The sequence below is a fragment of the Scomber japonicus genome, chromosome 23 (genome assembly GCF_027409825.1).
Source record: "Scomber japonicus isolate fScoJap1 chromosome 23, fScoJap1.pri, whole genome shotgun sequence".
Taxonomy (NCBI): domain Eukaryota; kingdom Metazoa; phylum Chordata; class Actinopteri; order Scombriformes; family Scombridae; genus Scomber; species Scomber japonicus.
Window position 1 is genome coordinate 4,963,505 of NC_070600.1, and position 15,017 is coordinate 4,978,521.

At 40.7% G+C, this 15,017-nt stretch overlaps 1 protein-coding gene across 1 annotated transcript; it reads left to right on the top strand.

Moving 5' to 3' along the window:
- Positions 1-6,325: 6,325 nt before the first annotated feature.
- Positions 6,326-14,684, top strand: samm50l (sorting and assembly machinery component 50 homolog, like). Its single transcript, XM_053344159.1, has 15 exons — positions 6,326-6,469; positions 7,355-7,468; positions 7,692-7,793; positions 7,886-7,973; positions 8,207-8,313; positions 8,486-8,616; positions 9,669-9,756; positions 9,922-10,050; positions 10,140-10,211; positions 11,153-11,239; positions 11,421-11,491; positions 11,737-11,804; positions 12,075-12,221; positions 12,357-12,498; positions 13,726-14,684. Exons 1-15 carry the CDS (start codon positions 6,449-6,451, stop codon positions 13,769-13,771), a joined length of 1,413 nt encoding a protein of 470 aa, XP_053200134.1. The 5' UTR covers positions 6,326-6,448; the 3' UTR covers positions 13,772-14,684.
- The last annotated feature ends 333 nt before the right edge of the window (positions 14,685-15,017 follow it).

A 15,017-nucleotide genomic window follows, 5' to 3' on the forward strand; every position in this document is an offset into this window, starting at 1 on the left:
CAGTAGTGAATGGAATGTATGCATGAGTGAGAAATGTTTATGCTACTGTTGAATGCAGGGAAAAAGGTAAAAAATTTGAAAAGACTGGTAGTTATAGCATTGGCAAAGGCCTACCCAGGTGTCAGCACACTATCTTAACTACCCTTCCTGACTGCCACCTCCTTCAGGAAGTGACCAGGTGAACCACTGCAGGCAGAAAAAGAGGGGTCATACCACCCCCCTCCATAAAAACAGGGTTCTACTAAGAATGTCATATTAAGGATCACAAACCTGATTAACACTAACGCTTTAATTTAAGGTTATAAATTTGTCTCAATTTGCATCCCTCCATCCCCAACTCAGCATCCTTGGTACCACAGGAGCAATTTAAGAGGACGAAGGGCAGAGAGATGGACAGAGGAGAGGACGGAAATGTGAAGCAATAAGCAACATGGAATTAAGGTTCCATCTGTGCAACCGTGCAACCGAATCTGCAATTATATTTTCATCACCCTTAATGTCTAAATTGTATGGCTGCATGGTGCATGACCACCATATCAGTCTCTGCTTAGCATTTTGCAGGGACTTCAAGAAGGTAAGGGAATTATGGTCAGTCAAAACTATCAACGAAGATACCCCAGAGCCAACATAGACATTGAAACGCTGCAGAGCCCAAACAAGCACCAATGCCTCCTATGCAACTGAATAATTGTACTGGTGCTTGTTAAATTTTCGGAAAAAGAAACTTACGGGGCAGTCAACCCTCTCCACAATTTCCTGCAACAGAACGGCACAAGCAACCACATTGCTGGCATCCATGTGAAGCTTAAAGGGCTGATCTAATCGTGGTGCTGCCAACATTGCAGCCAAACACAACAATGCTTTTACACTCTCAAATGCATTTTAACAATGTGAAGATCAAATATACTTGGCATTGGCTCTAAACGGGTCAGTCAACAGTGCAACCACAGATGAAAAGTTCTCACAGAAACTTTGGTAGAAGCCTACCATTCCTAAGAAACACATCATTTCATTCTTGGTTGTGGGTGGAGGGAACTGTTGGACAGTCATGACTTTGGCCTGCACTGGGCAAACTTGGCCTTGACCAATAACTTTCCCAAGGTAGAGTATGGTGGCCTTGGCATACTCTGATTTTGCAAGATTGGTTGTCAAGTGTGCCCAGATCAACCAATCAAAAGAGCACCAAGTGTCTGAATACACCACTATATCATCCAGATACACAGCACAACCACAAAGCCCCCAAAACAACACGATTCATTAGCCGTTGAAATGTTGCAGGAGCATTCCTTAAATCAAACGCCATTACTGTGTAGGAGTAAAAGCCAGAAGGAGTTATGAATGCTGCATTTTCTTTGCTTTTTTGATGAGTGGGACATGCTACTAAACTTTGAGAAGATCAAATTTGGCCACAAACCTGGCCAAACCTGCCTGATGAATACAATTCTGCACGCGTGGAAGTGGATACAAGTCAGGTGTAGTGAGACCATTCACCTTACAGTAGTCAGTACAAATCCTAAAAGTAGCATTGAGTAGACCTCAATTTCTCACTCTCACCCTCAGTGTGTGGATTTTAGCGGCATCTTGTGGAACGGACTTGGAATATTCATACGTTTTAAATTCACATGTATTAATTAATGTATAACCACCACAAAATATGCATTTTCACAAGTTTCATGGCCACTGTAGTTTTTCCGACATGTTGGTTGCAATCTGCAACCTCACTACTAGATATCACTAAATCCAACACACTGCACCTTTAACAATACTGCAATTAGAGATGCACCGATTGCAAAATTTTTGGCCGATACCGATTTCCGGTTTTTAAGGAGGTCTGACCTGCCAAAACCGTTTTATCCGATACCGATTTTCTATCTAAGAAATAATTATAATCATATAATAGACACTATATTTGTTTGGCTTGAGTACCCTTCTCCCAGACAACATTTTGCTTATATAACTGCAATTAAAACCACAACTAGTGGTAGGCTATATGCTATCATAACCCCCCTTTTCAAGAATAAAACATCAGAAATAAGAAATAGAGTAAGAGTTTCAACAGTGCCTCCTGAGCAGATTTATTTTCAACACTGACCATAACATTCAGTCCAGTTTACAGGTCAATAACTAACTTACATTCAAACAATAACATTCAAAAACGTTCCAACAGTTGTCTGGTACAATGTAATTTATTGACTACCCCTCCAGTACCTCTGGGTACCCCTAGTACCCCGGGGAGCGTACCTATGTTCCCCGATCGCGGCTAACTCGGTTGCTAGCTCAGCGGCTAACTCTGCTGTTAGCTCGGCGGCTAATTCAGCGGCTAACTCATCTGCCAACTCAGTGGCTAACTCGGCGGCTAACTCAGCTAACTGGCTAACTGTAGACGGGATCATCCCTATGTTCCCCGGTCACATACAAAGCGGGGAACATAGGACCCGGTGAACATAGGGATGATCCTGTACCCCGTTGTGAAACTGACCGGGGATTTGGGTCGTCCTGGCACAAAGTGAAATAAGTCCAAATCAGCGACATGTTTTCTTCCTGAGTCTTGCTAGTTTTTAGCTGTTTTGGTCTGGGCGCGTTGAGCTTTTATGCACCGCGCATGCGGGTCAGTTTGATCGGCCGAAAACCGGAAATTACGACAGTGACCGACCGGTCACCGATTGGGGCCGATTGGATATAAAACCGGCTTTTTTAATCGGCGGCCGATTGATCGGTGCATCTCTAACTGCAATGGTGAGAGGAATTAGATTTTTTTTTATCCAGTAAATTTCAGTGTTTGTTTATAGAGTGGTTGCATTGTTGTGTTGCTTACCAGAGACCAAGATGTGACACAATATTGCAGATGGGATAGTATTAGAGTGCATAAACAAGTGCTGTACCTAACTATTAGATATTTCAAATACATTTAAAATGAGCTAGGTTATATTTGACAATCCCACAATCAAAAACCGGAAATACATATTTAAAAAAAACAGGTGGCTGACACTTTCTCAGGTCTCTGCAAGGGAACAGTGTAGAGTAACATATTCAGTGAACCTGAACCCCAGCGCCGTAATGTATACCCCCATAACCCCCACAAGGTGGAGGGGCCCCGCAGTCCAAATGGGCCTGCCCCTGCCTGAAAAGACTTAATTTATTTATTTATTTATTTTTGAATAGGCTACTACAGTTACCGAGGCTACACATCACGGTATTGTCTGTATTTTCAGAGGCAATTATTGGTGTTAAAATAAAATGTTTTAAAACTCTTTGGTCTATAGTTTCCCTTGTTATATGTCAGAGACTGTTGGTTCAGTCCAATGATAGTGACCTACACTACACAGAACTGTTTCGCCCATCAAAAAGATACATGCTGCCATCTGGTGGAGAGCCTCCGTCAATGTTTCGTGGGGTGAGAAATCACAGAGAGAAGACAGTGATTTGAAAGGGAAACTAGGAACAAATAATAATAATAACAATAACAATAATGACAAGAATAATCCTACTACCAGCAGGATGTTTGTCGTTCCGTCTGTCCGTTCACCTTTCGCCAAGCCCCTGATGATAGAGAGACGCCTTACGTAGGGGCGTGAACGACGGAAGGAAAGAGACTATTGGCGCTTTTCCACTACACAGTTTCAGCACGACTCAACTCGCCTCGGCTCGGTTCCAGGAACGATCTTTTCCATTACAAAGAAGTACCTACTCAATGTGGGCGGGGTCATCATAGCACGGCTCCGCGAAACTGCCATGACTTTGTTTTATTGCACTAGGGATAGTTCCTGGTACCTGGTACTTTTTTAGTACCTGCTCTGCTGAGGTTCCAAGCGAGCCGAGCCGATACTAAATGTGACGTCAACAGACTGCCGGCCGCTGATTGGTCAGAAGAGTTGTCGCTGGAAGAGTCATGAGCCGTCCCACACAAGAATCAAACCCGGCGTTTTTAAATATCGGCAACAGCGTAACAGCCATACGGCTCAATTTTCGTGCTTTGTATGTGACAGAAAGCCACATACAGCAGCAAGTACACCATCGCCTCCATGTCCTCCATTGTTTAAGTGTTTGTGTCGCATATAAAGCGGAGTCACAGCAGCTTCACGGAGCCGTGCTATGGCGACCCCGCCCACGTTGAGTAGGTACTTCTTTCTAATGGAAAAGGTCCTTCCTGGAACCGAGCCGAGTCGAGGCGAGTTGAGTCGTGCTGGAACTGTGTAGTGGAAAAGCGCCATAATGCTAATGCTACAGTTTGTTAGCTACTCACCCATACAGTAGCTATTGCTAAAGTTTGTTAGTTACTCACCCATACAGCCTTCCAACCATGTAGTTATCCTTCCGCGACATGAATTCACTCATTATGTTCCTCCCAGGGATAACATCCGTTCTGTTCCAGAGTTAGATAACTCGTCTAACAAAAACTTTGGTTTATGAATGAGGGTTCGCGATTATGTTGTTACCACGAATACACGCGCTGCGGACAATCATACTCACAAACACTTCTAGCGGTAGTATTGTTTTTAGTAGTTGGATAATGCTGGAAGTACAATTATTGTAGATTTTCATTTTTTACGGGAGGCTGCATTCATGTTGGTTACTACTAAACAACCAAGCTGCAAAGTAAACAATCTCTATATCTATCGACAATCAACACATTTCCTATTAGATTAGGGAGGGACATGAGGTCTCCACTGAGGTTAAGGTGAAGTTTAGGTTTATAAACAACTTCTTCAGCAGAGAACCAGTAACACAGGTCACCATTTCTGACAGTCACAGATTTTGGTGTAACACCGTTTAAAACAAGGGAAAATATATTTTTTCAGACAATACTTGCATAAAATATTACATTTTTCTGAGGTAATGAGTATTCACATTTTACTCTATCATTACCCATCCTTACCAAGATTTAGAAATTATTACTTAGAATTTAGTTTTTAACTGTTTTCAATAGCAACTAGATCATACTTCACAATGTGATTATGCATGTAAAGCCTAACCTTTTCATGCATTGGGCCCACTATATTACAATTTAGTCTGTGTGTCATAGCCTATATAAACATTTTTCAGAAATTCCATGATCAATATATATTTACTTTATTAACCAGTGGTGTGCCATCATGCATTATCTCATTTAAACAAACTGTCTTGACTTTTCAGCAGTGTGCTGTGTGGACTATTACCACAGAATGAGACAGCAGAGATCATCAAAGCTGCCTGAGGACAGTCAGCAGCAAATGAGACTGAAGAGATCATTGGAGACACCAGCAGCTACAGGTACTCATACTTTCCAATTAACCTTTTTAAGACATTTGCCCGTAACCAACACGTGGCCCCTGGTTATGTATAACTAATTTCACATACATTTCTATGCTTCACTTTATCTCTGTGCCTCATCGGGGAGGGGGGGGGGGGGGTGTCAGTTAACAAAGCCAGTATTAACAATATGAATATAAATACAAAATGAACACAGTAGACAAAAAGTAAATGAATAATTAATGTAAATGGAAATAAAAGCAGCCGAATCAAGAATTAAAATATGCTCTGTGTTTTGAGGAGTCATTTAAAATGTGACACTGATTTAGCATGCCTGATATCCTCATGCAGGTGTTCCAAAGTCTGTGGCCTCTGAAAGCAAATGTCACCTTGAGAATGGAGATAAGTGTAAAAAATGTTCTTAATAAACACAGGTTTGCATAATGGGATAACGGTTTTTTTTTTTTTTTTTTACACTTACTGTACTCATACTCAAGTACGGTAGGTGGCAGTATGCACATAAGAGTTGGCTTTGTACTCCGCCAAAGAACGCAAAGAAGAAGAAGACAATATGATGCCTTCAGGAGCAAGAAGTGTTTTATAATTAGCAATGATTTTCGTTCTTTTTCTCGATTCATTTGCTACATTGTAAGATTTAACGACTCCCAGTGGTTTACGACTGCAACATAGTATCTGTGTGCAACTGTGTCCACTGTTTCTACAGGTCTGGTGTTGTATTTGTGGAGCTACTTCACAGACACAAGGGGGGGCATCACTTGGCCACATTTCCCCATGTTTCCACACCTGTATGATAGCTTCTTACCCTGCGGCCCCCTGCCTTTTCCTTCCACTGTTTTTCTTAAATTGTAAGATGAAATGAACACATTTATATATAAAAAGCCTATATTTTTCAACTAGCCAAAATGTCTTGAACAAGTTACCCAATGACGTTATTATAGTAGTAGGAGCTTTCGCACGGTAAACATTAACATTACATACTGATTTATACATAACGAGATAGGGAAGAAAGCGTCGAAGTTGAAGTATCCTACATTACGAGGAGCACCCGAACACAACACCAGACCTCACCAACTGTCATGGCGTCTCTCTTGAAGGGGGTTTGGTGCTGGAGAAAGTAGCCGCTGTCATTTAACAGTTTTCTCCTCCGCGCGCGGCAGCAAGTCCCGACTGAAGAGGCTTTTAGGCGCGGGTAGTAACCATGGGGACTGTCCATGCTAAGGTAAACGTCGTTTCTTCCTGATAGCTTCTTCTTACTGCTCATTTATTTGCCATGACCTCCCCGCCAGCCTGTGATCAAAGCCTGCAGTGTTGCAGGCTGGGAGCTGTTGTCACAATGAGATAATGTTTTATTAACGGCATTATTATTCGATTTACGTATTGTGGCTGCAACTGGGGCGCTGTTGGTGCTATTCAGGTGGTGTTTAAACAGAGCAGCGTTATAAAGAAGGCATTTTATTAACCTAGAACAGCGTAATAATGTCGTAAACTCATTGCACGTCTCTGTAATAGTGTTCCACTCTATACAGTCTATGGTTCCACTATGCTTCAATTACCGTAAATACCAGAGTATATCAAGTCTCATATGCTATAAATGCTGTTATGCGCCGAGTCAACTCTCTTCTACTCATCTGAACTAACTGTACTGTGACATTCACTGGTCGTAGGACATTAGATACTCACTGAAAGCCCCACCCACTGACTTTCCTGCCCTTTCTCTCCCAGACAGGCAGCTGCCATACATAGCTTTTAGGACTGTGTTAGTTTTAAAGGACAGGTTCACTTTTTTTTTTTTTCCCAAGTCTGTCTTATAACAAGTCTCTTTCGTTGTTCATATGGACAGCTGGCTGATGTTTTAACACACTTGAGAAATTGTGAACCTGCCCTTTAAATGCAAGCATTCATGTTTTTCTCCTCTCTATCTTGCCTCACATTTTAAGATAAAAAAATAAAGAACAACACAAAGCACAGAATCACTTAGTGGGACCCAACTCCTCTACTGGACACAAAACATCTTCCCAGACTAAAATGAATTGCAGGGTTGTCATGTTTAATTGCATTTAACTGACTGATGTAATATAATGTACTGTACCTGTCCTTGGTTCAGAGTCTGGATCCTGTCCCGATGCACGGCAGAGACCTGGGCGTCCACCCCGATGACTTTGTGGATACTCCGGAGCCAGAGCACGAGGCCAAGCAGGAGATCCTGGAAAACAAAGATGTGAGTTGAATATCAAGCTGAACACATTAGCATCAATGTCAGTACGATGCCAGTATTTATGAATTATAGATACGTACAAGGAGTTAGTCATTGTAACAAATAAAAAGCTCTGTTTCTTAACATATAACACTGATATAAGCTTTGAGATAAAATATTTTTACAGGTGTCAGCTGTGTTGATGACAGTGATGTAGAATGAATCCATATAAAATCTCTCCTTGCAGGTGATCGTCCAGCATGTGAACATCCAGGGTCTGGGCAGGACTAAAGAGGATCTGCTGGGCTACGAGATCTCTGATGTTTTCCACGCCAGAAACCTCATCGATGTATGTATTTATCACATGACTCACTCTGATTACATTCTTTTCATCTCTGCATTATGTTGAAGTTCAGTAAGCACAGAGCTCTGTGATCACAGGTGATGAAAAAGGCTCACCTGGCCAGACAGAAGCTGCTCCGCCTGGGGATCTTCAAAGAGGTGGAGGTGCTTATCGACACCTCTGAAGGTAAGTCATTCACTGATTCCTACAAAATAAAAGCCACGACACATACAGATATTTATACATATTCTAATCTCTAAGCTCTGATGTGAATTTTGCAGTAGATTTAATGTATCTCCTGCTCTTGAATTCATCTACCTTTCAGTGCCAAGAATCAGTATTTATGTTTCTCTCTGTCAGTTTTGGGATTTCTTGCGTTTTAAATGGGACTATATGATGAACCTTCTTTACTCCTTCAGGTGCGGACGCCCTACCCAACGGTCTGGACGTCACTTTTGAGGTGACGGAGGTAAAGAGACTGACAGGAAGCTACAACACCATGGTCGGCAATAATGAAGGAAGCATGGTGAGACGAGTGAATACACACACTTTAAAATGTACTAATAAAGCTGTTTTTAGATGCTATTAACAGCTGAACAATTACACTTATCAGCCTAAATGACCACTAAATATGATCAGTTATCAACGTGTGTGTATTTGTGTGTGTGTGTGTGTGACCCTCTGTCCAATCTCTACAGGTGCTGGGTCTGAAGCTGCCCAACATGCTGGGCCGAGCCGAGAAGCTCACCTTCCAGTTCTCCTACGGGACGAAGGAGACATCCTACGGTCTTTCCTTCTTCAAGCCCCAGCCCGGACACTTTGAACGCAAGTATGGACACAACACACCTATCACACACACAACACCAGCTGCTGCAGCCACACACTTCTGAAGCATCATCGATACACATATTTATGACTCATTTCATTTATGTACTGCTGCAGTTTTAACCCTTTTAACCCTTTGCACCCCCTGGAGGTTACTTTCATCAATAATCACACTCCCCCTAATAACTCAGTCAAATTCAATGATATGGAATTAAAGGTAAATAACTGTGTTTTTACAGACTCTTCAATCCCACCCCGCCCCCCTTGTATAATTATGTATTATATTATATTATCATTATATCAGTGGTATAAAATGATCTTAAAATGACAATAATATTGTTTATCGCAATTATTTCTGAGACAATATATCATCCGATAACAGTAGTTATCATGACAGGTCCAGTTACTTATTATTTGCAATTTGTTTTTATTGTAAAGCACTTTGCAATATTGTTTTTGAAAATTGACTTATTATTAAATATTATATATATTATATACATATTTTCAGATTCGGTGCGGTTTGTGCAGATGTTTCAATCACAAATAAATGTCCATAAATCTGCTTTGAAGTCTGTATTTAAAACAGACACTCCTCATAATTGCAGATGTTGCCTTCCAATCATCAGGTTTAGAGTTTTCTTCAGTATCATACTGTAGTAATCAGCAATAGGTCTGAGCTAATAGTTCATTCAGTAGAACTTTACATGCCGACATTTTTTTTTTTATTATTCATAAAAGAAAAGAATATATAATACATGCAGAATATTGAAATTAGAAAAAGAGACCAATAACAATAGAAAAATGTGCAGTAGGAGACAATGAAACACATGCAAGCTTGTCAGGTGGTCTTCTTATTGTGAGACTTATAACATCAGAACTATAGAGTCAAGAAATCCATTATTAAAGCAATCTTCTTTATCTTTGTTTATTCAAGCTGGAAACTCTACATACTTAAAATGTTACAAAACTATTTCCTACATTAAATTATTCAGTTGTTTCCTATTGATTGAACAATCATGGAGGAGTTTTTATTGATGACTTTGTCCTCTGTTTCAGCCTCACTCTAAACGCGTACAAAGTCACCGGCCAGTTTCCATGGAGCTCCTTAAAAGAGACTGACAGAGGCTTGTCTGCAGAACTAAACGTAAGTGTGTGTGTGTGTGTGTGTGTGTGTGTGTGTGTGTGTGTGTTTGTGTGTGTTCATGTGTATTCCATACTTGTCTTGACATTACAAACACACATCCAGCAGTTAAAAGTAAAGATTGGTTTACTTTAATGAATGTTCTACAACTTCCTGTCCTCCCTGCAGTTTCCTCTGGGGATGACCAATCACACGCTGAAGTGGGAGGGTGTATGGAGGGAGCTGGGCTGTCTGGCACGCAGCGCCTCCTTCGCCGTGCGAGAGGAGAGCGGACACTCGCTGAAATCTGCACTCTCGGTACTTTCTCCATCCTTTAAAACTACTATTAAACCTACAATGTGTGTGTTTTTCTATTGATGAAATGTGTATGTGTGTGTCTTTTGCAGCACACTGTGTCCATCGATTCAAGGAATTCTGCCATCTTCCCCAGCAGAGGTGCCTTACTGCGGATCAACCAGGTGAGATAAGTACATATACATACACATCGCACACTGATACTGACATCCTGCCCAGCTGCTGACTGTTTCAAAATAAGATGCATGAAGTAATTTAGTCCATTACTGACTTAATACTGTACATTCACTAGTTTGCAATTATTTTCTAATTTTTGTAGCTTAACATAAAAGAGATTTCAATGCAGACAGAAAAGAGAACCTGAATTGAGAGCAGGTGGAATTGTCTCACTTTATTGTGGAAGAAAAGAGTTTTGGTTAGGAATATGGTCATAAATTATCTGTTCAGAGGAAAAGAAACTGCAGTGTAGCCAAGCCTCAAACGATATGCTTTTAAAAGCCAAATAACATCCGGAGCTGAACCAATGAATCTATTAGTGGATACTAGTTACATAAAAGCAGAAATGATGGAACTGGCTGGCTCCAGCTCATTGAAATATAAGGATTTGCCAGTTGTTTCTGTTTTCTATCATCATTAAGTAAATATTGTCGGGTTTCCGACTGTTGGTCGAACAAAACAAGACATTAACAGATGTCGCCTTAAGTTTGAAGAGACTTGATATAGAGAAAATAAGCAGTAGGTAATCGTCTTATTTGCAACCCTAGCTTGTACTTTAAATCCTAGGTGCCTTGGTCCTTCATCAGGACGGCATTATTCAGTAACAGTGGATGTGAAAGCTCACTGCTGATGAGCACAGTGCCATTACAAACTGTAACAAAATCAGAGCCTGGTATTTTTGCTTGTTTTCTCTCTTTATAAAAAAAAAAAGACATTTCATATCTGTCAGTCGCTTTAAAGCACTACATGTATCCTCTTTGTTCAGTCCAGTGATGCATGCATGAAACTGAGTGTGTGTGTGTGTGTGTGTGTGTGTGTGTGTGTGTGTGTGTGTGTGTGTGTGTGTGTGTGTGTGTGTGTGTGTGTGTGTGTGTGTGTGCCCCTGCAGGAGCTGGCCGGGTACACAGGAGGAGATGCCAGTTTCTTGAAAGAGGATTTTGAGCTGCAGTTCAACAGACGGCTCTTCTTTGACTCAGTAAGACAGAATGAGTCCCTCCAGACCTGTTCAGCAGGATTGTAGACTGTTAGAGCTGTACCAAACACCAGGGGGCGCCAAAGCAGTATTAAATAGTTGTGATTTTGGTATACTCATATTTTCCTGAACATTTTCTATGTGAGGTTTTGTGTATTTAAAGCAATGTTGTGTGTCCTCTCAGGTCTTGTCTGCATCTCTGTGGGGTGGAATGCTTTATCCTATTGGAGGACAGAGTTCCTGCATCGCTGACAGGTTCGTCTCATTCATCCAAGAGTCATCTGGCTTTGACACATCACTGCCTGCTGTGGGACACCACAACAAAACTGGCAAAACTGGCTTTATCAGACTGCTGAAATTAATTCCTCTTAATGGCTTCTCTAAAGTCATATTGTTTGATTTAAATGTGTGCTGTCAATCATCTCACTTGTTTTAAAAGGTAGATATTTGATTAGGAGATGAAGCTGATTCAGTGATATGTGTGTCTGTGTTCTGTGCAGGTTTTATCTTGGCGGTCCCACCAGTGTACGAGGATTTGGGATGTACAGCATCGGGCCACAGAGTGAAGGTAACAACGATTCTTACTATCTGCCCAGCTGAAAAACTCAAAAACTGCTTCTTTTCTGAATGTCTGCAATAAGTAAAGATTCTCATTTTGTTGTAGTTAAATCAGGGTTTTATGCCCAATACGGCAATATTTTGTTGTCCTCAAATTAAGACTATAATAATTCTTAGTTACAGTTATCAACATTTCAACAGTGCAACAGTGAATAGTGGTGTGTAAGAAGCTGAATGTGTTTAACATGAATCTAATGTGAATGTTCCTGCTGTGTTTCAGGGGACTACCTGGGTGGAGAGGCGTACTGGGCAGGCGGTCTACACCTCTACACCCCTCTACCCTTCCGACCAGGTAAAGGCGGTTTCGGAGACCTCTTCAGAACACACTTCTTCCTCAACGCCGGCAACCTGTGCAATCTCAACTACGGTGGGCGGGACTTAGAATATCACTAGATACTAGATAATCAAGACAGACTGGATTGAAATGAAACTGTTTCAAGTGTTTCAGATGTCATGGTTGTGGTGTGACGTTAGTGTTTTTTGTGTGTGTGTGTGTGTGTAGGTGAAGGTCCCCGGGCGCATCTTCAGAAGCTGGCTGAGTGTATCCGCTGGTCATACGGAGCGGGTATCGTGCTGCGCCTAGGAAACATCGCAAGACTGGAACTCAACTACTGCGTGCCCATGGGAGTTCAGAGTGGAGACAGGTAGGAGCCAAGGACCACTGCTCAACTACACTTATCATTTTAGTATATTTTTAAGACCCATCAATATTGCTTTTGTATCAATCTCAACCCAAAAAAATACATGATTTTGAGAGGTGTGTCACTACATCCAGAAGATTTAAAGCTTTAAAGGTACTGAATGGAGGCCAAGCACTACAACACCTCATTGATTTTATAGCCAGTAGCCAGTATATAAAGTCCAGTCATGCATGTTATTCAGAAAGCTCTAACACTCAAGTAGCCGACATATACAATACTTTTTTTTGACATGATTAACCACATTTTAATATGATTGGGGAATGATGTTCATTATAATATGACTTTTGTTACCTTTTTACTTGGTATCAGCTGGAAGAGTTGTCATACTTATTGTGTTTTTCTAATGTGTTAATTGCCATAAGTCTCCATTATTCTCCTCTGTTGTTATTAGAGCTGGATGATATGAGCAGAATCAAATATCATGATATTTTTGACCAAATACCTCAATGTCGATATTTGAAAATATTGTAGGGATGACTATCAATGCTTTCACACAATATTTACACAATGAGATTTTTGCTAAATAATCATCAGTAATGTGGATGTAATGACTAAGTGGATAAAGGCAGATAATAGAACAGCTCAGAAAATTACATTTCTACTGTAAGGCAGCTTTTAAAAGCAGGAAAAGGCAACATTTATTCCATATCACAATATTACAATATTCAAAATCTAAAACAATATCTATAAAATATCATTATCAATACAATATGGATTTATTGCCCAAACCTAGTTGTTATCCCACCAATGTGTGCCTCACTTGAAGTAACTTAAAACTTTCAGAGCAGCAGTTCTTTTCCTCAATAAGTTTTATTGTGAAATTCCTCTGTAAATAGGCCTGTCACAATAATTATCAACTCATTATACAATAATGTAATCATCAACATCATCATGTCTATATATGGACTTATCATATGATACATGGACATGACCTTGATCATTTTTTACCTCAGTATTGCCACTCTCCTGTCCCACCCCCTTGTATTATTATACTATAATATTATCATTATATCAGTGGTATAAAATGATCTTCAAATGACAATAATATTGTTTATCGCGATTATTTCTGAGACAATATATCGTCCAACAAAAGTAGATATTATGACAGGTCTAACTGTAAACTTAGAAATGATTCTAGGATGATTAATTTCTCTTCCTTTCCTCTCACAGGATATGTGACGGTGTCCAGTTCGGAGCAGGAATCCGCTTCCTGTGAGGTCATCACTCCGCTGCCCCTCAGTGTTCAGCGCTCCTTAGCAGAGGCTGCTATGTGAAAAAGGGAGATCGTCTTGTCATTTCGTCACCTGTAACTTGTTGTAGAGTGTATCACTAGCATGGGTCCTAACGTCCTGGGGAAATGTGCCTGAACCCCCTCCAAAAAAAAAAAACACCTTCTTTTGATGCACAACGTTTGAAGTGGAGGTGCCAGTGTTGGAAAACTTTGTACAAACACTATTTCACTCATAAGTAACCTCTCAGCAACAATCACAAGCAAATTTGAGCAATCATACAATCATGGTGGCTCCTTCACTAAATTTCTACAGTATATCAGGAATGGTTTATAGTTTTGACCTTAATTTAAGACACTTTTCCTCTTGTTTTGGTGGAGGACACTCCAGCATTGGCACCTCATATGTGCAGAAGTCGTCTAGCGGTGGTTTCCTGTGGTGACACAAAGTAAATTATTCTCCAGAATGTTAAAAGAGATTTTTTTTTGGCATGTTCTCTGTTTTGCCAAGACGACTTAGTCTTTGTTTGAAAGTTAAAACGAGCACCACACACACACTCTCGATGATTGAATGATTTGCAGCAGCGTCGAATGAACGAACTGAGAGAAACCAGCACTTTTTAATCAAAGCAGAGGTGTAAGAAAAGGAACGGACCCTCCCCTCCTGCCGAAGAGGTTCTTTGTTGTTATGGTGATGTGAAGAACAACGGTTTGATCTCTCGGGCCGGCAGAAGAGGTGGAACTTCTCAAACCCCCCTACCCACCACCCCACCCACCACCCCCTCTTTCTCCTACTCTTTGAGCAACATCCACCACCAGTGCTCTTACTGTTAGTCCTCTTTTTTTGATGTTGTTGAAACAGTTTTGTTCTATATACGAATAAATCACAGTTGCTCCCCTGGATTCTCTTTGGATTCTTTCTTTATTCTCCAATATACATTCAACCAACTAAAAGCTTAGCCTGACCTTGATCAGGTGTACAACATTTTACACCTGTCATACATGTTAAGAACTTTGGTTTCTGGCAGCTTTGCAAAGGTGTAACAACATTACAATTTGATTGATGGACAGATTTATTGCCATATGGGACAAAGGGACATCTAATTTGTGGAATAAAAGCTAGATAACCAACTAGAGAGTTATCTGATGTACAGCGTTCAGTTCAGTCCAACCTGAAGGCTGTCTGCTCTTTCTTTTCCAGATGATATGAATGAATGTGTGTGTGTGTGTGTGT